Source organism: Manis javanica, chromosome 18, assembly GCF_040802235.1.
Source record: "Manis javanica isolate MJ-LG chromosome 18, MJ_LKY, whole genome shotgun sequence".
In the NCBI taxonomy this organism is placed as follows: domain Eukaryota; kingdom Metazoa; phylum Chordata; class Mammalia; order Pholidota; family Manidae; genus Manis; species Manis javanica.
In genome coordinates, this window is record NC_133173.1 from 14247500 (window position 1) to 14272864 (window position 25365).

The 25365-nt window shown below is 38.6% G+C and overlaps 1 protein-coding gene across 5 annotated transcripts in view; it reads left to right on the forward strand.

The window, feature by feature from the left end:
* Positions 1-25365, forward strand: part of LRRC28 (leucine rich repeat containing 28) — a 130568-nt gene that overhangs the window by 82251 nt on the left and 22952 nt on the right. For all 5 annotated transcript variants that reach the window (XM_037000578.2, XM_037000575.2, XM_037000580.2 and 2 more), the window contains one exon: positions 12516-12618. In XM_037000578.2, coding sequence (XP_036856473.1) covers positions 12516-12618 — 103 coding nt within the window. The remainder of the gene's footprint in view (positions 1-12515; positions 12619-25365) is intronic.

Here is a 25365-nt window from a genome sequence, read left to right on the forward strand (position 1 = left end):
TTTTATTTTCAATTCAAAATAACTGGGAAACATGAGAATTGATTTGAATAATAAATAATCATCCAATTTAAGATTACTTTTCTATAGATATAATTAAATTCAACACTTAACAAAATAAAGGAAAAGCATTTCAGAAGCAAGCTGCCTTTCTAAAAAATCAGAGCTTTCTTTTAAGGGAGAAGAATATCAAATATAAATACACATTAAAAATATATACGTGCCTGCTGCATAAACTAGAGCTTATAGAACAATTATAGTGGACAGGCATCTACACATTCAAAGATGGGGGTGTTAGCCTGTTGCCACCACTTCACAGAATATGATCTGGGGTAAATCATCAAAACCTTTCCAAACTTCATTTTCCTTATCTGTAAACCAGAGGTAAACATTTATTCTGTTTACTTTTTAGTTATTTTGCTTTCTAATATGATAGCTTTTATATAAGAACTATAAAGCACAGTACAAATGCAGATGACTCTCAACTGAGAAAACACAACTTGTGAATTACATATCCTGCTGTTTATTGGTTTTACCCTACTCCTCATATTCAAGAACCTCCATAGTAACCACCAGGATTTATAGTTCCAACTTCCTAAGAACTATGGCTTATACCACTGCAAATGATTACGAGGGTGGTGCAGTCAATGCTGATAATACGAGTGGAGGACAGGAGGGAGGGATGAAGGGAGGTGATGGTTTGATTTGATTTGTGTGGTGCAAAACCCAACCGATTGGTATAACATCAAAGTTCAGGGTAAAGCTGGAAATTCTATTATAAGCAAACTTAGCATGGTTTGACTTTCAGGTGTTACCAGAGACAAATTAACTTAAGTCTGGGATGCCTATCCTATTAGTCATAGTATTATTATTGACTACATAGAAAGAATGTTTCCATGAGTAATAGTAGTACTGCAAGTATTCATAAGTATAATAGCAATCACTTATTGAAGCAAGTATTGTTAAGCACTGCACAGATGATGCTCTCTAACTTAATTATTACAAAACCTATTGACAACCTAATTTTACAGATAAAGAAATTAAGGTTCAGGGTAGTTAGTAACCTGCCCAGAATCACCGCTAGTGAGAGACCGAATTGACTTTCTGACTCCATCTGATTCTAAACTTTGCATCCTTTCCACCTTCACATGCTATCTTTACATTCCAGGGATGATCCCTTAGAAGGGAATCACGTTTGGGAATGGGCTGAGCCATAATGAGCATCTTCTTAGTTGTGTAGCCATCTCCAGTGTCCAATTTGGGCTGCCATTTGGCTCAGATACCCCTGTGGACACTCTGGTTGGCCCCATTCAGTTTCTTTCTCGATTCCCTTAGCAGGGTCTGCCTGCCAGAGGCTACCTACCTGCTATGATCATCAGCCAGATACCCCCAGTTACTTGTTTCTACCCTGTCAAGCTTCAGCAGCTGCTGCGGCAACAGAAATCTTATGAAAACTTAAGCTCGAGCCCTGTAATCTAGGCTTTCTTGGTGCTAGCCACTCTTACCTTGCCTGGCCCCTTCAACTTCCTGATTCCCTAATTTTGAAATGGTGCTGCTATCAGCTTGTTTTCCTTGCTGTCTTGGTTCTTCCATCGCAATATGCTTTGTGACCAGTCTAAACCATTCATACAACACCCAGCTCCATCCTTCTACAGTCCGCAGCCCTGTTCTCATGTATGTACCACAGGTACTCCTAGCAGAATGCGTTCTAGTTCTAGACCCCTAGTTCTGCCTAGAATCCCATGTGCAACTGGACTTTTTAAACTGAATACTCTCTACTAATCTTCAGCATGTGGGCCCTGTCTCAAGTCCAGCCATTCCACACCCTGAATCTTCTTACCTTCACTGTAGCTCCTCCAGCCATGTCTTCTTATTCCTCCAGTTGTTTTGCCACTCACTCCTATCTGTTGTTTTAGCAGTGACACAGCCACGCGTAGAAGCCATTCCAGTAGGATCCTGACCATTGTTAATGATAATGTTGTTAATGGGGTACCAAGGAGTGATGTGAATCATGCTGAATGCTTACAACAGCAACAGGTGACCTGAGTGGCAGTGGCTGTACAAGGTGATAGAAATGATTGTCTGGTAGAAGACTGAATCCACTACACATTGCCTGACTGCCCTTCTGCTTTGGCACCTCTCTTATTTATTTCCCAAGCATCTTCTGGATGCACTGTGCTAAATGTTGATATGGCCAAGGAAGTGGGCATCTCTTCTTCAGCACTCAGTGTTCAGTGGTAGGTAGAGCCTTACAGATAGTATCTATCTCCAGGTTTCTTGTCACTCCCAAAGCCTTGCCTCTGTGGTAGAAGAGGCTTTCTTTTGTGAACTTGTTGATATGGTATCAAAGAGCATAAGAGGCAGGAGAGTCTGTGCTGGGCTCTGAGGGGGGTGCCTCCCTCATAGCAGTTGCGGTGACCACAATTCTCAAGCCTGAAGCCATTGACCAGGAGGTGGACGCAGCTTCTCCTCTCTGGAGTACTGTCCTGGCTCACAAGGCTCACAGCCCTGGCACAACGCAGGCCTGCAGACGGGTTTCATTTCACTATAGAAAAACATACAAGCAAGAAAAGGATGATGGATGTTGTCCAGTAAGAAAGAAACAATTTGCCTGGAGCAGTGATTTGCCCTGGTCTCAGACTGGATTCTAGAACAGCAAGAGTAAATGGTTAGGAAGCAAATACTAGCACTGGTGGCCTTTCTGCATCGTTACATTGAATGAGTCTTTGTAAAGAAATGGCTCAGAGGATGAGAGAGCTGCATGTGAAGTTGCCCAAAGAGGGCTCCAGGAGATTGGAGACAGGACAATGTATAAAGATAATGAAGTTGATGCTGACAAAAATATCAGTGATCTTCATTTTGTTTGTTTTGTTCTAGCACCATAAAGATGGAATTCAATTAAGTCATTAAGAAAAAAGATAATTAAGTCCACAGCTGTCCTTCCATGCAGTTTGTGCAATTGAAACCTTTCCTTGAACCCCTTTCTGATAAACCAAAGCTGTCTAATGCTCAGAACAGCCCAGGACAGAGTCAAAGCAAGCGTGCAGCTCCTGGCACTGCCTTTCCTCAGAGAATTGAACTTAGTAAACAGGAATGTCTGTTTACAATAGTTAGGAGATGCTGTATGTATACACACACACACACACACACAGCTAGAGTTAGCAAATAGAAGGCTCCTATCTTTAACCGTGATTCTGTGAACATAATATAGGAGCTTGAAAGTTTATGAAATGCTGTGCCTGTGATTGGGGTAGGAATCCTACTTGGGGGAGCTACTTACTGAATTTGATTTCTTGCCAAAGAACTTTGGAGAAAAGCAGTTTTTAATGGGGCTTCTTTAAGGAATGTCTGATTACAGCCTCTTCAAAAAACAACTACAAAAGCAATGTAAAGATGACTTAAATCATTTGTGATACTATCTAAACCATTAGCACTCTTTGACTATGTTCTTTTTAAAATGAAAAAATACATCAAGAAAGAAGGATACTCCTTTTATAACTATCCCATGACAACTGAGTGACATATTAGTCTACAGACAGAAACTTTATTCACAGTGGTGACTGTCAGGAGGAGGAGGAAGTTAATTACTTGAGCCTAGTGCCATGAGACTTAATAGAGGCCTTGAAATGTGTTTGTTCTCAATTCAATATAGCTCCATCCACTATAAAGCCCATATGGTTGTGACTCACCTCTGGGCTCCTGAAAGTATAGGAAAGTACAAAGAAAAGGGTTTTTTCCTCTAAAGCTTTTCTACCAAGTGTTCCTGGTTTCTCTTGCAGACTTAACAAACCTGATTATTCGGCAACGTTTACAACTTTATTAATGTTGATGAATAGACGTAAGTACTGTGAGGTTGCCCATGCACAAACTGGCTATGGAAGAGCATTCTTCAGTTAGCCCCCAGGAAGTGCTGTGTCAGCTAACCTCAGTATCGGTAACTTCTGTGGTTTAAGAAAACAAAAATTATATGTTCGTTAGCAGGTGCAATTCTTGAGTATTAATTTAGAAACTGAATGAATTCTTAACCAAGAAGACTTGGCAAATGACACTGAGATTATAGAATATCCTACCATATAGTAAACCCAGTTAGTAGAGAGTAAACTACCATATAGTAAACGCAGTTAGTAGAGAATAGCTTCCTACTAACAGGAAATTATTTGGGTTTCTAAACAAGTCCCAGAGCTGTTGTTCCTTGGAGATTCTAGTGGTGAAATGTTAATTTTTTCAGGAAGAGTTATTCTGAGTGTTATTCCCCTGCTCTGAGTGGAAAGACAGCTCCTTTCTGCGGATTACACACCACAACTTTGATAAGGATGTAAAACTGGACTTTATATCAACATAACAGAAGTTTTTCCTTTGTAGGAATTGGATGACTTATGTAGAAAAAAAATTGTTTATGCCAAGTAGTTTTAGAAACTGGCTTTAGACATTATCAAAACCCATGCTAAAGTTCCTTCTCCTGTTGTAAATGGCATATAAAAGACATAAATCCATAACTGTACTTTTTAAAATACTGCTGCTCATTCCTGTTTTCTCTGTATCTGCCTAGAAAGTCAGGAAAAGATTTGCTGTTTACTGTTTTTTAAGGAAGTAAGTCCACATAGTGAAATGCTTTAAACTTCAAATCAGTATGGAAACCAGCTAATAATTCCATACTCTTCAGACTTACAGATGAAGGTAAACTATACTGAACTGTGAGTGTATTTGATCTGTAGTTTGAAGAACTGCTGCCTTGAAGTCATTGTTTAAGAGCAATACTTTGCAAAGTTTATAGCCTTAAATAGTGCTACAGTGCTAAAAGGTTTGTTCTAGAGCAGACCGAAGCCCCCAAGGTTGGAATTAGTCTTGTGTTTGAGGAATTAGTCTTTGAGTTTGAGTAGACTGCTTTCCAAGGGGGGGACCCAAACATGCTGCTAGCATGTGTCCTGTTCTGTAGGGCGTGTTGGACAGGTCTCTAATCAAAGGCATCATGGAAAAAAGAGAGAAAAGGGCTTGAAAACAAGGTTCAAAAACTAGCAATGGGCAAGAATTAATCTGTTAATGCAAGTCCATACAGACCTGTAGCAGGAGTAACTCTGGAATGTGTATTTCTTCAGAAACATGGGTGTTCAATGCTCCTTTTTGGGCTCTTTCTACAGTTATTTGGAACAAAAATTCTTTTCTTCATCCTGGTGCCGCTTTCTTATCCACTGCCCTAAGGATGATCTCTGCCTTATTTTTCTTTCATTACTTGAGGCCTTTGCTCTTGCTGTAAGGTTTTATCTTAGGGAGTTAATAGGAATATTTGATATGACCTCTACAGCATGGGCCGGACGTTGACTTGACTATGCTAATGCATGCTAGAGTAGGTGAGCTTATAAGTGGATAATTATATTTTTCTCTAAGTTTTGGAGTAGGGTTTGGGTGTAGGGAGTGATTAACATGAAAAAGTGAGCCAGTTTTCTCAAATATCAATTTAAAACAGAGGAAGCTGCAGACAGCTTGTTCTTTAAAAGGTACAGATGTAAAGTTTAGAAAAATAAGTAGCACAAAGGCTAAATCCATGAGCAGAATCTTTGCAGAGTTTTTGTTAACTTAATTCTGGAGCTTAGGGTTTTTAAAATAGTGACAATGTGCAGTACTAGTGAGGTCAGGAAGATGTTGTCAGTGACTCTAAAGCAAGAATCTGGAGTATCTATCTGTCAGTCACAGTTGTCGGTAAAGTTCCTAAGTTTTTTGGAGAGAAAAAAAAATCAGGTACGAGTTCAGCTGAGCCCGAGGGCAGATGCAGAGTGAGGATGCTTTGCCCCCCACCCCGCTGCCGTGGCACTGAAGATGCAGCTGTGATTCCCGAGTCCGTGCTGCTCAGCATCACTCGCATCTCTTCTGAAGGAATCCTTCATATTTCTTGGAATTACTTCCTTACGTCTGTAGGTTAGACTGCCCACTCCTGTTCAATCCGGTCTTTTAAAGGAAGCAAAGGGATATGTTGTTCATCACTTACCTCCTTGGCATTGCCTGCGGACATCACACCTGAGTGGCTGGGCACAGTGCCAGTCTCCCCTGCATCCCTGGCACGCATGCAGCCCGCTAGCAAGTACCGCTTCCTGCAGCGTGTGGGAGTGCTCTGCTTGCGTGGAAAGGATGTGTGAGGGGGGATGTCTGACATGGTGAATTAGGTAGGCATGCCTTTGAATTCCAGCTCTACCATTTAATAGCTGTGTGATCTTGGGCTTAGAAAAGCTATTTAATTTGTCTAAGCCTCAGTAATGGGGTAATATTAATACTTATTTCACAATGCTACTGTAAAAATTAAATAAGATCCATTTAAAACACTTTTATCACTCATAAATACCGCATAAGCACACAAGAAATATGAACTATTTTTATTGTTCCACAAAACTAAGAAAGGGTTGGGAACCATGTGTCTTCGCTTTTGTACCCCACACTTCAGGCGCAGTGGCTAGCCCATTGTTTGTAATAATTTCTTTGTTACCTGAACTGTATAACAGAAGTCGAGATGCCAACACTCAAATATTTAAGCCAACAGCAAGGGAAGCCTTCAGTCATTAAAATTCATTAAAACCAATTTATTTTAATTTAATAGTTGTCGGTCTACTGTGTGCAAATCATCTTAGTAAATTATATTTCACTATGAAATCTTATTTTGTAAAAGTTGAATAGATCAGAAAGAATATGATTATGTAAAGATTTAATGGAGTATGTATGTGTGTATTTAAAAAGCTAGCACTTTGAAAAGTCCATTATTCTGATAAAGTGGTTGAAAAGTTCTCTTTTTGTAAAAGGCATTATATGGGTAATTTAAATTAGTTTTAAATATTATTTTGGAATACATCGTAAAATCTGAATTCATTGTGAAGGAACCCACATTGTATAGCAATTAAAAATGAATTTATGCCTAATAACATACCTGAGTTACAAAACTATGATAATTGGTTTCATATTGGTAGATCATTTCAAACAACCTATCTTGCTCTGTTGCTTTGATGTTCTGATTTCTATTACCCCAGCTTTTTGTTGACGAGAGTCTCATTCACCTTTTGTTAAATGAGTTTCATGCTGGTTATTGTGCAGTAAACATATCCTATTCAGTTCTGGCCCGTGCTGTCATTCCATACTTGCTTTTTCAGTAGGGCTAAGAGGGCAGTAGTCTAGATACCCAGGAGCTTTTCATTCCATCTTCAGCCATGTGGACTGCATATGCCAGAGCCTTAAAGTTAAAAAAAAATTGGAGGTTGTGCAGAACTGCTAGCTTTTGCTGGTTTCTAAGTAATAATACTTCGATCTGAGAGTCAAGATTTTTAAGGGAAACATTTTAGACACAGTACAACACTTTAAAAAGCCAAATGAAAAATTCTTTGTTGCTTTAGCATCTATGCAGATGGACAACTCCCTTACTTTATAAAGTTCATGTACTGAGCATTTTTGCATAGGAACCTTAAAAAATAATATCTCATGGTATATTTATTGCAACATATTGGTACATTAAAATCAACAGAAAGAAGAAAACAAACCAGCTAGTATTTATTATTTATTAGCTAGTAAATGAGCTGTCACTTCCAAAGTTAATTATTGAGTGAATATTTTCTCTTTTAAGAAGAGAAGAAATATCTCAAAGCTTTTTCATGCAGAAAGTGTTTATATTTCAGCTCACTATGATTAAAAATGCCATTCCATTGTGCTTGGGTTTGGCCAGCATAAAACTTTCGCTCTCATGAGGCTGTCATAGAACTGCCCATACAGCCTGTGACCTTGCTGGGTGTTAGGTGTCTCAGCCTCGCCAGCAGGCTGTGCTGTGTCAGCTCAAGCAAGGATTGCCTGGTTCTCTTTATAATCCTGCACTCTGCTTTGTGATCATCTCTTTATATTCAAAAGAGAGATGTAAAAAAACTTAAGATGTATTTAGGACCAATTATTATGCAAAGGATCAAACTTGGCATTGTATGTATTGCTAAATCTCCATAACGAGCCTATGAGCTAGGTATTAATTTACCTCCATTTCACAGAGGAAGTAACAGGCTCAGAGCATTTCATTTCTCCTAGCATCACGAAGCAGTTAGAAAGTGGAAAGCCCGGATTCTGACTCAGTTCTTACACCAAAGTCCATCATGTAATTTCAGTACTGCTTTTCTTACTCTATATGAGATTGTATTATTTGGGACGTTTTAAGTGTCTGTATTAATACTTAAGTTCATGCAGTGTTAATACTGGCTAACGTGTAATAGATTTGAGCACAGCTGGTTTATGTTTTCTTTCAGCTTCAGTAGAAAATAGTTCATTCCATTATGTACACATATAAAAAAATTACATTCCTCAAAATGTTCAGGAGGTACAAAAAGAATCCTCTGGATTATTGAAAACCTAACATAAGATCTAAACCAAATAGTATTGACTCTTCATTTTTTCCTACAAAACTAAGATAGAAAAGAAGACTAAACTATATAAGAAATAGCAAGTGTCAGCTTTTATTTAACTTTGTATTATGAGCTTTGCAGGTATCTCATTTAATTTGCATAGGCTCTTTTGTGCGTATTAGAGGAGAGAGCTGCCTCCTCTGTCATGTCCCATTTTGTGTCCTTGGCACAAGGAGATAAATCACTGTCTCTAGAGGTTGTAGCCTCCAACTCTTTTCTGTGCAATTAAAGTATAGAAAAGTATTAGCACCTTCTGCTGCATGCCAAAGAGAATTCTCTGTTAATTGGCCTTCTTCGATAGACCACACTTACAAATATGTCACTCACTACTAATAATGAAAATAATCGGAACTGCCATCCACATATAATGGAGAAAATTGTGTGCCAAGAATTCTGCCTGATATTTTATAAACTGTTAGTAATTCTCACTAAACTGAAGAACAGCATCATTTTCCTTTTTACACAGATGAGGAAACTGAGGACACACATTTAGTAAATAATAGAACAAGGATTCAAATGCAGGTTGTCTGACTCCAAAGCTGTGTTCTTACTCTGTTAATTAGTATCCTACACTCCTTACCGCCGTATAGACTAAAGTAAAGAATCTTCCCTTAAGCCCCATAAGGGCCTGGAAAAGGCAAATCTGATACCAGGCCTTATTTGTATTTTATCAGTGTAGTTTCATTTTTTTAAAACAATCCCAAAATTTTCTATGTGCCTTTAAAGTAAGCAGATTTCTTTTTTTTGTGAAAAGATTTGTATGCATATCAGAGAAATAGCAAAGAAATCTAGAATAGGCATGCTTAGTGTAATTTTGAAACCTTTTTCATTAAATGTGGATTTTGGTATTTCTGTCTGTATTTTTCCTACCTGTGCAAACATAAATCTGTGTTTTATAAAAATGTATAGCCATTTATACCAGTAGATATGCTTATACATGTTTACTAAAGTAGCAGTATGCATTACTTTCTTTGGTAATTATGTATTCTCATGCTTAAAAAAAATTGTATAGTGATTTAAATTTCACAGATTACTTTCACATTCATAAGGTTGAGTGACTAGGCACTATTACACCATTTAACATACATGCAAACTGAGCCCCTACTCACATGACTAGTAAGTGAAAAAGCAGGCACATACGGTATGAATAGACAGTCCACAGAAAAATATGTAAAAATGGCCCTCAAACATATTTTTTTAAAGTTCATACTCATAATTAGAGAAATGCAAATTAAACCAATGCTGAAGAATCATTTTTCACCTATCACAATGACAAAAATTTTTAAGTAGGACAACATGTTTTAAAAGTTAGTGAGAATTTGGGAAAGCCAGTAATTTCATAGATTGCTGGAGGGAATGCAAATTGGTATAACCCTTCTAGGGGGAAATACCAAAGAATTTATACATGTATTTACCTTTTGACCTAGCAAGTCCACTTCTAGGAATCTAGAATCTATTGTAGAAAGTATACCTCCTTACAATATATAGATGTATATGAATTCATGGGTTAGTGTGCATACTATGTTTTGTAGATCTATCCACTAAGAGATCCAAGAAACAATGACACCCACATTGTAATGAGCACACATAGCCCTCAGATCTTGATTTCTAAACACCATTCCCCAATAAAAGGAATTAAAGCTCCTTGGAGAAACGGTTGATTTCAGGGCTAGAGCAGGGAAGATACAAGCTAAGCTTGGAGCATCTTGTGGTGCCAGAAGGTAAGGAAATGCTCAAAAAAAAAGATGAAAACTTGTTTAAAGAATGTACAAGCCAACCTAAAGTTTCTCCTAGTTGCCAAAACTGGAACATTTTGACCAACAAAATAAATAATAATGGTATCAGATTTTTAGTCCTTAAAATAAAATAAATATCCATGAATCCATAATGATATAAAAAATAAGTGGGAAAGAAGGGATGGCTCTTCCTTACAGAAGAATTCCAATTAATAAATGTAGACAGAAAGATGGTAATAAAAAATCACCATTAGATGAGTACCATTTAGTAATTGTTGCAAACAAGGTCCATTGAGGGATGCTAAAATTAAAAGATACAATTTTGAGGAACAACAGGATATTTACATAGTTTTGGGGCTGTTGTAATGTGAAGGCTTGCCCTGGGGTGTGGAGGAGCTGCTTCCAACATCGCTCACAGACATTGTGGTTGATTGGAGGCCTCACTTCCCCTATAGAAGGCTGCTGGTGGGCCCCATGACAATGACATTGTCCTCCAGAGCGAGTGATCCAAGAGGGAGAGCAGAGAGGAAGCCAGAATGCCTTTCATGACTTAGTCTCTGAAATTGCACATCAATTTTGCCTATTCTGTTTGTTCGATATTTTTGAACCACCACATTGAGAAAGGGCATCTCTAGTCAGTAGCCCAGTAATTCTTTTTTTTCCCTAAGAGTTGCCACTTACCCTTTCACTGCCTGTTTCCAGTGCTTCCAGTATTGGTTCCTTTTTGTAACCTATTCCAGCACAGGTCCTGGGCAGGATTATTGTGATGATTGTCAGTGGAAAGGAGGAGGTAATGTGAACCATTCCCTGTGCTCTCCCATGGGGACTGATTCCTTACCTCAGTCTTACATTCCTCTCTCCCACTTTCTGTAACAAACTATCTGTGAACCCATAGGACTATACAAGGCTCTCTAAGAGCAATGATCATTTTTCATGTCTGTCTTCATATATACTATATCATATTCATATGTGTTTCCCCAAGGCCTACCACAGTGTCTAAAAAGTTCTTACTACTCTGATGGACAGTGACTGTAATGGGGTGTGCGGGGGTCAGGGACTTGGTGAAGGGGGGAGCCTAGTAAACATAATGTTCCTCACGTAATTGTAGATTAATGATAACAACAGCAACAAAAAGTCTTTAATGGGTATATGGGTTTTCTTTTGAAATGTAAATACTCTTAAGAACCTTCTAATTTAGCTTTCTGGACCTTTGTCTTTCCTAAACTGAAGAAGTCCAGGCAGAAAAGATCTCCTTCAGCCTCTTGCTTATTTCCTATTTTCACAAGCAGAACCTCTGGAAAACTTTTCAAAGATTCTCTTCTTGCTTCAGGTTGCAGAGGGTTAGCAAGGCTGCTGAGGGCTCTAGTCTGTGACAATGAAGACACACACAAAAAAAAACAATGAGAAAAAGTAACCCCATGAATGCCAGGAGTGGAGGAAGGGAAAGCTGGTTGAACATTATTGGGCACAGAAAACAGGAAGGGATGACCGCAATGCTTGGAAGGATCTCTCCTGCCTATGTTGGCCAGAGATGGCCTTCAGTGCCTGGTTTCCTAGCTGAATCCTCCCTCTGGTCTTTGCTCCCCATTGTCCCGCTACTTCTAGAAAACACTGTATTCTCCCTCTTGCTGGCATACCAGTTCCTGTTGCAGACCCTTCTTTCTGGGCCCCTTTCTCACCTCTTCCCACTCCTAGGACGTACCCACTCCAGTCTGCCCTCACTGGACAGGCTGCAGGTCTTGTTCTCCTCACCTTCTCACCTCACTAGGACACCAGATTTGGGGTTTCTGTTGCTTCTTCCTCCACTTAAACCAAAGGCAGTTTAATCCATTCTCTCATCTGCCTGGCTCCTGTGATCCCAGCCCACTGGGGCCTGATCCTAGCTGCCTGGCACCCCTCTTCCCATGTTTCTGACCTGGGGAGGTGAGACAGTAAATCCTGATATTGAGGAGGAACTAGGTTTGTTCAGACTAACCTACCAGCTTAGTTTGTATAACATTTTTCCTATGGAGAAAAATAACACTAAATAAATGACCTCCAACAGACTTTGCTCTTGAATTAAAATTGTTTATAAAATGTCAGAATTTTTATGTGGGAATTTAATAATATTTTATTCCCAGTTATCTCATTTTACAGTTTAAGAAATCAAGTCCAAGTGGGTTAAGTAATTTTTCTACAGTTGTGTTTTCTGTTGCAAAATCTAATATTGCAGCTGACAGAAGTTCACATTCAGAATGAAATCGACAACAATTTTTCTTCTAGAATAGAAATTTTTGAATTATTCTAATATTGTGTATTAAATATTGTATTTCACATATATATGACACACATATTTAAAGGAATTATAGTACTTTTCTTTCTAATCCAGATTTAGGTCGATCTCGAGAGCTGCAATATGTGTACGTGGATAACAACATTCACCTAAAAGGCTTGCCATCCTATCTGTATAATAAAGTCATCGGGTGCAATGGGTAAGGCTACATATTTCATATTTATGCTATAGCTCAACTCTTTTGCTAGCTTTGTTTCCATTTCATTATTTGGTCCTGACAGAACTTAGAAATAGATGAACTACTTTTGATTATCTGTTCAATTTTGTCTATGTCCTTAATATGCTAAGCCAAAAGCTAAGAATATTAGGCGAGCAATTGAGAGTGTTGTACTTTGAGTTCAGTTAGTAAGTGTGCGTTCAGTCAGTAAGCTGTGTATTATTTTCCAGTCAAAAGGAAAATGAAGCTGTGCATAGCATTATGGACTTAGTAGGCACAGAAACTGGAGAAATCTGCATTCTATTGCAGCGGTAGTTTTACTACAGTGATATCCTAGTATCTAGACCTTTACCGTTTGCAAGTATTTAGAGCTCAACATTTGAAATAGGCCCTCAATTCAAATCATGATTCTAGCAACCAAAACAGATGTTTCAGTTAATGAGAAAAGATAGACTTTTATTTTCAGAGCAGCAAACAATCTTTCCTTCTCACTCAGGCTTTTTCAAAGATGGCCTCAGCTTTTCCTTCTACAACAGTGGGACAGAAACACCTTGAAGTGGTTCCCAGAGTGGCATGGAATTAACACAGGACAGCTCAGCTATCAGAACCTGCTTTTGACTAGCCTCACTTTCCTTACTTAATCAGCCAAAGGGTACCAGGAACACCTCTGAGGCCACTTAGCCAGCATGTTTGACTCTGTCCCTGTAATGCCCAACCCCCTGCATAACCCGGCTCATACCACATGTAGTTCTAGCAAGAGAAGGGACGACGATAAGCTTGTACATAGAGGACAGCCATTGTCCTTTGGCATAGCTCCAGGGGGTGGGGACCGAGCAGTGATTGCTCCAGAGAGGGCAATCCTAGGAGTAGTGGCCTTCCCTTAGGAGAAATTAGTGGTTATCTCAGAAGAGCCCTAGATGAGTTCAGTGCCTGTATAGGCTGATGAAATACAATCGAATGTGTGGTGGTGTTTTTCGCTCGGTGATTTTTCTACGGCTGAATGTGACAGCTGTGATACTACTCAGCCATTAATCCTAATGATCTTAAAGGATCTGTAATATAGCCTAATTCTTCCAAGTGGCGAGTAAAACACTCCAATCACCAAGATACATGGAATGATGCAAGCAAGCCCCGAAGCCAAAGGCAGCTTTCCTCGGCACCAGAGCCTTCAGAGACCGCACTGAAGTGTAATTTAAGTCTCTACCACAATTAAGGAATCGCTTTTACTTAAGATAAAAAGCCTCTGCTTTGGTGTGTAGACACAGATATTATTGACTGCCAGAAAGTTCTGTTGTGCTGAGTAGAGAGATATTTTTTAATCTTTCACTTGGTATCTGGTAGCAGAGGTAGTGAATCTTAAGAGAGCTCAAGTCTTTGAGACTATAAATAGTAGGCCAAAATATGCAAACTATTAGCTAGTAGTCTACATGTTTTATTATTATTAACACCTTCCTTTGATAGTAGTAATAAGAAAATAAATAAAACTATTACTTAAAGGACAGTATCAAACAGTTTTCTAATATTAGTAGTTTTTAGAGTGTAGGCAGTCCAACTTATAAATGGGCTGTGATCCAGGAGGCACTCCTAGTCAGCTGTTCTAACTCGGAATGCATCTCTCATGGAAGCAGTTCTGGTGGTTGTATTCCCAGCCAGCTCATTGAAAGACCATTTAGCCCATTTTGGACCCCCAAATGGTACTTATTTACACAATATTTTATGGCAAAATGTATTCAGAATTCAAATAGATGGTGACTGCTGAAGCCTTGGTAACAGAATGAAGGGGCCTCTTCTTTTGTGAATAAGCAAAGGGACTCCGCCTGCTCCAAGTCAAAGTGGAGATGCTGTGGGCAAAGGAGGGCCTAGGAGCAGGACAAAGCTCTGAGGCATTTCCAATACAAAGAGTAAAAGGGTATCTGAGGCCTTAGAAAGCACACTTTTGGATTCTGAACAGGGATCTTGGTTCGTTGTTCATTCAATGACTGTTTATTGAGCAACTACTCTGTTCACTATGCTAGACAATGGCCATACATTGATGAGCAAAATGATTCCATACCTGCCCTATTAACCTGGACCTTATAATCTGGCCAGGGATCCAAACGAACAATAAATACTTGAACAAACTTTGTTCTGATTCTCTTTAAGGCAGTAGGAGTTAAGCTGAGAACATAAGGATCAGCACACTTGTTCTTCCTGCGTCCAGCCAGCTGTGGGCCCAGATATGAGAACCAGTAGCCTCTGCTGCACTCACTCTACTGTCTCTGAGACAGTGTGATGACCCTTTTTGGGTTGAGAGACTAGGAGAGTTAGAGCAACAATGAGCAAAGGGAACACAGCTTTAGGCAACTGTGGCACAATATGCTAAAGTCTGATATATGTCTGATTCACACTGCAGAAGGAAAATCGAGAACTAGATATAAAATCTATAAACAGGTATAAAAATGACAAGTGTTGTACAGTTTACAAAATCTCAGAAGCTCCACAAAATTATCTTCGATATTCATGGACATGTGAATGAAGACAGTACGTCCTTATTATATATGCTCTGTTATTTGCCAGATAATTATTGATAGCAATAATAGCATTAGCTTACAAGTTGGCACTGTGCTAAGAACTATGCAAAAGATCATTTAAATGTTTATTCTAATATACAAAAGTAAATGTAATACAAAAAATAAATACCCCAGGAAAGGCAGAGTGATGGAAATTTAGAGCATGGAACTATCCTTTATGACCTAGCCTTGAAGTCCCATACTGTCATCTCTGTTATATCCTGTGCGTTACGCGAGTCCACCCCCATAGTTGTGAGGAGACCACATCAGGGGGTGCATGGCAGGAGAGGGTCACAGGAGCCTCGTGGATGCTGGCTCGTACTGCTTTCTTGCATCCACTGCTTTTTGCTAGCCTCATGGAAAAGTATGATATTTATTTTGTCTGGGTTTTTCTTATTGTTACTACAGAAGTAAATGTCTCCAGTTCTTCTACATTTTACCCAGAAAGAGAAGTCTCTTCCATGTTAGAATTCTAGAGAGTGGTAATTGGCACATTTGTTTACCCAGGAGAACCTAAAGGTAAAAGTGATCCTATACCAGAATTATTCTTTCAGTTGTTTGGTTACATGAGAAAAAGAAAACCAAGCCTGCTTTGCTTTTTCTTATGTACATAAGTAATTATAACTGGATTTGGCTACAGACTGGTTAAATTACTTGATTAAATGGTTTATTAATGTAACCACCCAAGGTAACAGAATTGTTCATATGAGAAATATGTTCCAGTTCTGAATTAAACCAGTAGACTAGAAAATACCCTTTAGATCACTTTAAATGTGTCTGAATCACTTCAATGGACTAAATATCCTTGAGTCCATTTTCAGGTGGGGGTTGCCTTCACACCCAAGACAAGAAGAACCACATCTCTCTGAGGCAGGCACAAAGCAGCCTACCTACCGGTAAAAAAACTGAGACCGAGCTTGTAATTTGATTGCAACTAGGTAATTAATTGCTTTTTTAAAATAAAAATATTAAAACGCCTTATAAGTTTTAGAGGAACTTTACAGTTCTCCACAATGTAACTTATACAATGTCTAGTGTTGTATAAATTTATATAAAATTATGTAACAAAATTATAACATGTAAAGAATAAGGGAATCATTATTATTTAAAATTATGGAACATGTGAAGAATAAGGAAAATGTGACCTGTTCTCAAGGCAAAGACAATCAAGAGACCAACCTGAAATGACCCAGAATATTGGAATTAACAGACAAGGATTATAAAGCAACTATTCTCAATGAAGTAAGGAAAAATAAGTTTGCAGTGAATGGAAAAACCAGAAAAATAGAAACTATCAAAAGGAAACGTAGAAATTCTAGAGCTGAAAAATACAATATCAGAAATAAAAACTTTACTCAATGGCTTAACAACAGAGGAGAAGTCAATGAACTTGGAGGTAGATCAATAGAAAGATTCAGTCTGAAGAACACAGAGAAAAAAGATTGAAAGCAAAAGTGGATGCAGCCTCGGGACCTGCCAGACCACCTAAAAAGCCTGATATATGTATAGTTGGCATCCCAGAAGGAGAACAAGGAGAGAATAGAGCAACAACAGCAAAAATGTTTAAAAAATCATGTCCGGAAATTTCCCAAATAGGATGAAAGACATGAACGTACCTTTCCAAGAAGCTCAACAAACCCTAAGCAGTATAAATTCCAAAGAAAACCAAGCTGCTGAACCCTGAAGATAAAAAAGAAAATTTTGAAAGCGACCAGAGAAAAATGGCAAATTATGTACAAAGGAGTAGTTCAAAAGACTGTTACCTTCTCATCAGAAATTTTGAAGGCCAGAAGACAGTGGAATAACATTTAAAAAATGCTAAAGAAAAAAATGGTCTACCGAGCAACCACCAAAAATACCTTTCAAGAAAGCAAAATAAATACATTCTTAGGTGTAACAAAGCTAAGCCTTAAAGTCAGCCCTGCCAAGCTGACAGACCCTTTTTCCAGACCAAGGCTCATTCCATCTGGGTGGCATAGTTTCTTTGCCTCTCCAGATCCACTTTTCTCCTTTCCTTGTCCTGTTACTTTAAGCTGAAAAGTTTTTTTTGGCTAAAAAGGAAGGTGAATCCGGTAGCAGCACCCACAAAGCATGTGGACAACATAATTTACTTGCTGAAGAGTGAAAGATAGTTATTTGTATGCTTTTGGTAAGGGAATTCAAATATTCTTTACTTTGTTAGGTGGAATTGTCAGTTTGAAAAATGCGGGTGAATTGATTTGCTAAATCACAGACATGTTTTGGAGCAAAATCTCCGTGACAAAATGGTGTTACTATTCATTTAACTTGTTTAGGGTTAAATGTTAAGGGGCAGCTCTGAAGACATTGAGTTGAAAGGAAATTGTGTAATAATTATAATTGTGTAATAATTATAATTAAGCCAAAGGTACTAACATTTGTAACAGATTTCAACTCATTTTAATAACTCACTAAATGGTTCAAATATACAGTCTGTTTTGGGGCCACCTCAGCATTTAATCCAAAATAATAAAAACTTTTGAATTTGAAACCAAAGATACCAAGGCATAAATAATTGTCGGCTAATATTATTTCATTTCATTTTGAACTGAAGCATATCATGGGGCTTCCATCCCTTCTTACTGACAACTCATTCCATGATTACTTCTTACTGAGATGAGTGACACTAGCTCACAAGGTAGATACCCTTCCAGCCTTCTCTCCCGCTTGCCAGTTCTTCATGTTCTGTAACCATTGGGGACTGTGTCACTTCATGTGCCCTGTGCATTTACAGGGCTGAATCCTTGTTCCCTTTCCCTGGAATATCATCATGCAGATTTAGTTTGTAACAACAGATACGTTCACAGCAACACCTAGACTAGTGTTTGACCAAATACCTGCATACCTTGACCTAGCCAAGTTGTTACAAAACTTTAACCATTACACCATGTATTATAGTATATGATCAAAAGAATCAAAATATAGTATATTATCAATAATAATCTTGTTACTATTATAACAAGAAGGCACAGCTGTGAACATTGCTTAACCTTTACTGTGTGCCAGGCAGTGTGCTCATTGACTTGCCTGATGATTGCGCATAATCCTCCCAGCAACCCTTGTAATATTATACTCATCTTAGAAAAGATATTGAAGCTCAGAAAGATTAATTGTCTCAGGTCACAAAGCTAGGTGGTGGTAGAGTTATGATTTGCTTCATTGTCCATACTCTTACCTCTGGACTTTCCACACTACCTCTCATTTCTCCTTGGTCTGAAATCACCTCTGTATGTTTGAGCCCCTCTACTAGCTCCTTGAGAACAGAAACAGAAAATACCTTTCTCGCTCCTGCACCATTTCATGTAGCAGAGTGGATCTTTAGTCTGGTGAGAAAAAAGGAGGTTGCCGATGGCCAGCAGAAAGCTCTCTAACTCAGGTGAATTCCTCCCTTGCAGCCTGCAGTCTGCATAGCTGTGGCTCTTCTCCAGTGTTAAGCAGAGAAGGCATTTAATGGATGTATCATAAAGTGAATTTAATTAGCTCTTTATATCCAATGGCGAAGAGTAGGAACTTCTGAAAGAATTGTCAAGGGGAAATTAGACCTTATATAAAATGAGGATCCACTTACTCGTTAATGTGAGCCTGTTCAGTGATTGCAGTCAGACACCTGTCTTTTTAGTTACTGGAGGTGAAGAAGACATTAGGAAAAGTCCGGCTTTAGTTTTTTAAACCTTTATTTGTTCCTCTATATTGTTAAACTCTTTGGGCAGTGTCCACATCGAGTTCATCCACAGTGGGGCTAAGAAAGCAGCAGCTGTTGAAGTAGTGACAGTGTGAAGTAAGTATTCGCAAATGACTTGCTGGCTTTTTACCTCACATTTTCATTGTTTGTGGTTTTGCTCAGGGTTCTCATTTATGACGTGGCTATAAAGTTTGGAAACAATATTATTTTGTCATGTATATTAGGGTTCTCCATAGCATTAGAACCAATAGGATTTGTGGTGGGGAGGGGAGGGGGAGATTGATTTATTAGGAATTAGCTCATAGGATTATGGAGTCTGGCAAGTCTAAAATCTGCAGGGCAGATGTTAATAAAGACAGCCTTGCGGAAAGTAAGGTATGTGATTGAGAATCCACAAGGAAATGGTAAGGCCGCATCGCATGCATTCCTAAGGCATCTTTCTGCTTAAGTTCTCTTCTTTTTGTACCAACTAATGGAAGAGGGTCATTCCTTAAAATTTGTCTAAAGGCTTCTGTATTTTGACCCTGCACATCAGTGTAAATCTCATTTGCTTATGAAAAGACATTACCAGTAATTTCGAAACCCCTGTGTAACCCTCTCCAATTAAATGCACCCCTCTTTCCTAAGGTTAGCCACTATTCTTAATTTTGTATTTATCATTCAGTTGCACTTGGTTATGATTTTTAATATATGTAAACATATCCCGATATAGTATATTGTCAGGTTTTCTATCTTTATGCAAATGGAATCATGCTGTATGTGTTCTTCTGTGACATGCTTTTTTCATGTAGCATTTTGTTTTTATTCTCCAGGTTGCCATTTTTCTCCTCTTTAGAGAGAAACTATTTGAAAGCGATGTCTATACTTGCTATCTTCACATCAGTTAGACTTTTATCCCTAATTCTACATGAAAATTGCCATTTTCAGGGTCACCAGTGACTTCCATATTGCCAAATTCACTTCTCAGTTCTCTTTCTTGGTCCTTCCAACATTGGACGTGGTTGATCGTGCTCTTTCTTGAAAAACCTTCAGCTGGCTTCCTGAGCACTGCCCTCCCTTGGTTCCCCTCTGGCACTGTCTGCTGCTTTGTCCTCATTCCCCCGATCACTAAATACTGGGCTCAGGACTCAAAACTCTTCTCTAGCTGTGCCTGTTCTGTAGGTCGATGATTCTCAGTCAGGAATAGTTATTCTCTACTCCAAGGTATTTGGAAGTGTGTGAATGTTTAGGAGGGGGTTGGCTTTTAAAATGACTGGTGTCTTTCCTGCTGTTGGGTGGACATTGCAACATATCTTGGCAATGCACACAAAAGTTCTAAACAATTAAGAAAGTGTGCCTCCCACCCCCAGCAAATTCTGAGAGAACCCCCAGTGAGAATGCTACTAGGTTATTTCATGACATCACGATTATATTTTAAATATCTGTGCTCTGACAACTGCCAAATGCAGAGCTGGAACCTGGACCACTTGCCTGACCTCCAGAGTCTTGCATCCAACAGCATCTAGTCAGCATCTCTTCATGTGTCTGACAGGCAGTTCAAAACTAACACATCCATAATAAGCCGCTAATTCCTCACCCCCTCCGCAATCTTCCACGATCTTCTACATCTGAGTTGATAGAAACTCCATTCTTCTCTATAGGGAAGAACTGTTAACATTACCCTAGGCCTCAAATTGCATTATCTCCCTATAGAGTAACTGCCCAGAAGTTTGGGGATCATCTTTGGTTTCTCCTCCCCTCACATCCCACAAACAACTCACGACATATCCTGTTGGCTCTATATTCAGAAACATATCCAGGCTCTTTCCATTCCTGTCACCTTGACCTAAACTACCGTCATCCTGCACCTGGATCCTAATAGTAGCCTTCCTACTTCTATCGCAGCCTCCTTGCAACATTCTCTGCGTAGTGTCTGGTTGTCCTGTTAAATCATGACTCAGACCCAGTTATTCCTCTACTCACTCATCTCCCCTGGCATTCCATATACCTAAAATAAAGCCAGAGTCCTGGCCGTGCCCTGTGAACCCATCCATGACCTGCCACACCTCTGAATTCCTCTCCTTACGCTTTTCCTTTCTAACTCCACCTCAGCCATGCTTACCTCATCCCTTTTTCTTGAACACACCAGACTCCTCCCTCAAGAACTTTGCACTTGTTTTTCTTAATGTAATTACCTTCTCTGACCTACTCTATCCAAAATAGCAAACCCACCTTCTCACTCTAGTTACTTTTTTACCCTGGTTAATTTTTCTTCAGTCTTCACACCACATTATTACAGATTCCAGTTTACTGTTGAATTCTCAGTCTTAGACATAGCTTCTTAGACATGTTTAAAAATGGTTACTACAAATTTTTTATGTGATAATTATGTCCCCAGACATATTTTTTAAATTATTATTATTTTTAAATCTGTTTCTCTTGATTTTTTAAAATGCAGTCTTATTTACTCTTGTACCTAGTTATTTTTGGTTGGCTGCCAATGTAGTATATAAAGAACTGTTAACATTACCCTAGGCCTCAAATTGTATTATCTCCCTATAGAGAAGACTCAGTATTTGTGCTTCTTATCAGTTTATTGCTTCTCAACTCAAATGTACCCTTTTCCCTGGAACTGGACCCTGTAGAAATTTCTCCTTTGTCACCTGGATTAATATAAGGCTTTTTCAGTAGAGAACCCTGGAGTTGACACTGCAAGGCCAGAACAGGAGGAAGGGGCTTCCCTTCCTGCTTCCAGGGTGGTATTTTCTGCACAGCAGCTGGCAAAGGGAGACCCAGTAACACCCACCTCAGCAGCCCTCACAGACCAGCTGAAATCCAAACCCCCCATGTAGTTTTACTGCCCCTTGGCAGACCACTCCTGCAGACAGCCCGGTTACCTACCGCCCAGTGAACTGACTGTGGGGGCCAACTACACCCTCTGGCATATTTTTTGCCACCCAGCAGCCAGCCAGTCTCTCCAGCAAGTTTCTCTGTCACTGATAGGCTGCTTCTGTGCACTAGCTGCAGCCCACAGCCTCCCGCAAGTTTTCTTCCCCAGAGCACCACCTGTCCTATGGCCGCCCTGCCTTCTCCAGAGAGGTCTAGGGGGAGGCAGGCTTTCCACGTTTGTATGTAACTTAACTGATTAGTATCCCTAAATTCCAGAGGCAGTAGTTTCTTTCTGCAGTTGCTTCTATACCCCTTTCAGTAGTTAACAACCTTTTTACTTAACAATTCTTACAACTCTCCCTCTTCAAGTTACTGGTGTGATTTTGTCTCTTGGCTGGCCCCTGACTGATACGGTGACTTTGGGCAGTTTGCTAGGCTATTACCAGTTTGCAGTTGCTACTCCGGTATCCCAGATGAGATGATTCAGAGTTAGGCTCTAGTCCTTGAGACGGCCTCTACTTTCAGTTCCTGCTTATTCCAAGAGCCCTTTGTGGGGAGGGGGAGGGGAGATTTGTGAGTCCTCTGCCTTCTGAAAGGGGTTCTGGCTACCAGTGTTTACCCCTCTAGCTCTGGTAGGCTCTTGTGCTTCCACGCAGTCTGTTCAGTAATTGACAAACACTTAAGGAAAGAAGCACTTTAGGGAAGAAGCAGTCCCAAATGCTAGTTTTTAACTCAGGTTTCTGTCTTCTCCTGGATCTTGGGTCCAGAAGTTCTCTTGAACGCCCTCTGAGGCAGTACAGCAGATATTTTACCCAGCCTTTGTGTTTGTTCAGTTGGCTGCTATTACCTGGCTTGCTATCACTAGAAGTGGAACTTCCTTTATAAATCTGTTACTCTCTTTCATGTCTGTTGTATTAGCTCCTTTTTTTATTTTAAAGTTGTGTATTTTAAATTTCTTTCTTATTCCTTTAATCAATACATGTCACATGTATTTTTTATTTCAAAGAACCAGTTTGGGGTTTTATTTCTCCTTTCTACTCTGTTTCCTTTTTATCAATTTTATCTCTTGCCTTTTTCAATATCCTATTCTTACTTTGTATTGACTTTGCTTTCCCTAGAATTTTTCAAAAAGCTTCATTGAGATATAATTGACATAGGGTAAGTTGCACACATATGAAGTATATAGTTTGAAATTTTTTGACATATGTGTATAGATACATACATACCTCAGAAGGCATCACTATAATTAAGATAATAAGCATATTCATCACTCTCAAAGTTTCTTTGTGCCCTTGGTAATCCCTCCTTACTTCCCCTCATCTTATCTCCAGGCAACCTCTGATTTGTGTTCTGTCATCAGAACACATTTGTTATCTTCTAGAGTTTTACATAAATGGAATCAAACAGTATATACTCTGTTTTGGTCTGGCTTTTTCACTCAGTGTAAGGATTTGGAGATATATCCATGATGTACTGTGTTATCAATAGTTTGTTCATTCCTTTATATTGCTATAGAAAATTCCATTGTGTGGATACCACAGATTGTTTCCATTCACTTCCATTCACAGTGTAAATGGGCATTTGCACTGCTTCAACTTTTTGGCTTCATTATAAGAAAAGCTGCTATGAACATATGTATACTGTCTTTTAATGATCCTAGACTTAAATTTCCTTGGATAAATACCTAAGTGTGGAGTCTCTGGATCATACAATAGGTATGTGTTTAATTTTTGAAGGTCCTGCCAAACTTTAAAAAAATAATTGTGCCGTTTTACATTCCCACCTACAATATAAGAGGTATTTAGTTCTCCCATATTTTTGCCAATGCTTGGAATGGTCAGTCTTTTAAATTTTATCCCTCCTAATTGGTGTGTAGTAGTATTTCATTATATTTTAAATCACATTTCCCTAGTGTGCCTCTTTTTGTGTCTTATTTGTCATCCATATATCTGCTTTGATATAGTGTCTGTTTCTTTTTCCCATTTTTTCTTTGTTTTTATGTTATTATTGAGATTTGAAAGTTCTTCATAGATTCTGAATACAAGTTAACTGTCGTATGCATACTTTGTAAATATTTTCTTAGTCCTTGACTTGTCTCTTCATTATCTTAACAGGGCCTTTTGAAGAGCAGACATTTTTTATTTTGATATAGTCCAGTTTATCAATTTGTTCCATCTTGGAAATTGCTTTTGGTAACCCAAATCACAAAGGTTTTCACCTATGTAGTCTTCTAGAATTTTTAAGCATTTAGGTTTACATTTAGGCCATGATTCCATTTTGAGTTAATTTTTGTATATGGTACAAGTATGGTTGGAGTTCTTTTTTTTTTTTGTATATGGGTATAGAGTTGTCCAAGCACCATTTGTGAAAAATACTACCCTTTTTCTACTTTATTGACTTTGTTCCTTTACTGAAAGTTAATTATCCGTATATGTATGGGTCTGTTTCTGGATACTCTTTATCTGCTCTGTTGGTCTTTTGTCTATTTTGACTTCAATATCACAGTGTCTTGATTACCATACTTTTAAAGTAAGTCTTAAAATCAGGTGATGTTACTCTTTCAATTTTTTTCAAAATTGTTTGACTAGTTGTTTTGCATTTCTATATAAATCTTGAAATCAGATTTTCAATTTATATTTTAAACAACCTGCTATGGTTTTGATTATGTTCAATCCATAGATCAATTTGCAGAGAATTAACATCTTAAAATATTGAGCCTTCTAATCCATGATCCCAATAAGTGTCTTCATTTCTCAGCAATATTTTATAGTCTTTAGTGTACAGATCTTTGCAATCTTTTGTCAAATTTGTCCATGTTTCATATTTTTCATAACATTGTATATAGTAAAGTTTGTTCAATTTCCAGTTGATTGTTCCTACCACATAGAAGTACAAATAATTTTGTATATTTATCTTGTATCCTCTGAACTTGATAAGCTCACTTACTATTAGTTCCAGTAGGCTCTTCATAGCTTCTGTTGGACTTTCTACTTACACAGTCATATTTACCAGGCTGTGGCTGAGTTCCTCTTCCCAGAGTCAGCTGTTCTTGTCAGTCAAGTCTCTGCTCAAATGTCACCACCTCGGAAAGGCCTTCCTTGATTAGGCAATCTAAAGTAGTACAGCTCTCACTCCCTCTCACTCTATTTAATTATATATTTAGCTCTTTATTGTCTGATTCTCCTCACTATCATAAGCCCAGTTCCAATCTTACATATGTACCTAACAGAATTGTATGCTCATATGTATCAAATAATACACAAAAAAACATGTTGTTATTGTTGTTTTGAGCCATGTGGAGAATGGTTGAGTGAAATCAGTTGAATTCTAGGTCAGATATTGTTCCCTCTGTAAAACCTTTCCTAATTCCTGGACAGTCGGTCACTGTCTTCTCTGACCCAACATTACAACAATTTATCATAATTATTACACTTGAATTCTAGGTCAGATATTGTTCCCTCTAAAGCCTTTCCTAATTCCTGGACAGAGTCAGTTATCCTGTCTTCTCTGACCCAACATTACAACAGTTTATTGTAATTATTACATTTTCCAAGGGAAGGGGTCATCTTGACTTTTTTTAAATTTAAGTATCTTGACTGACTGGCATATAGT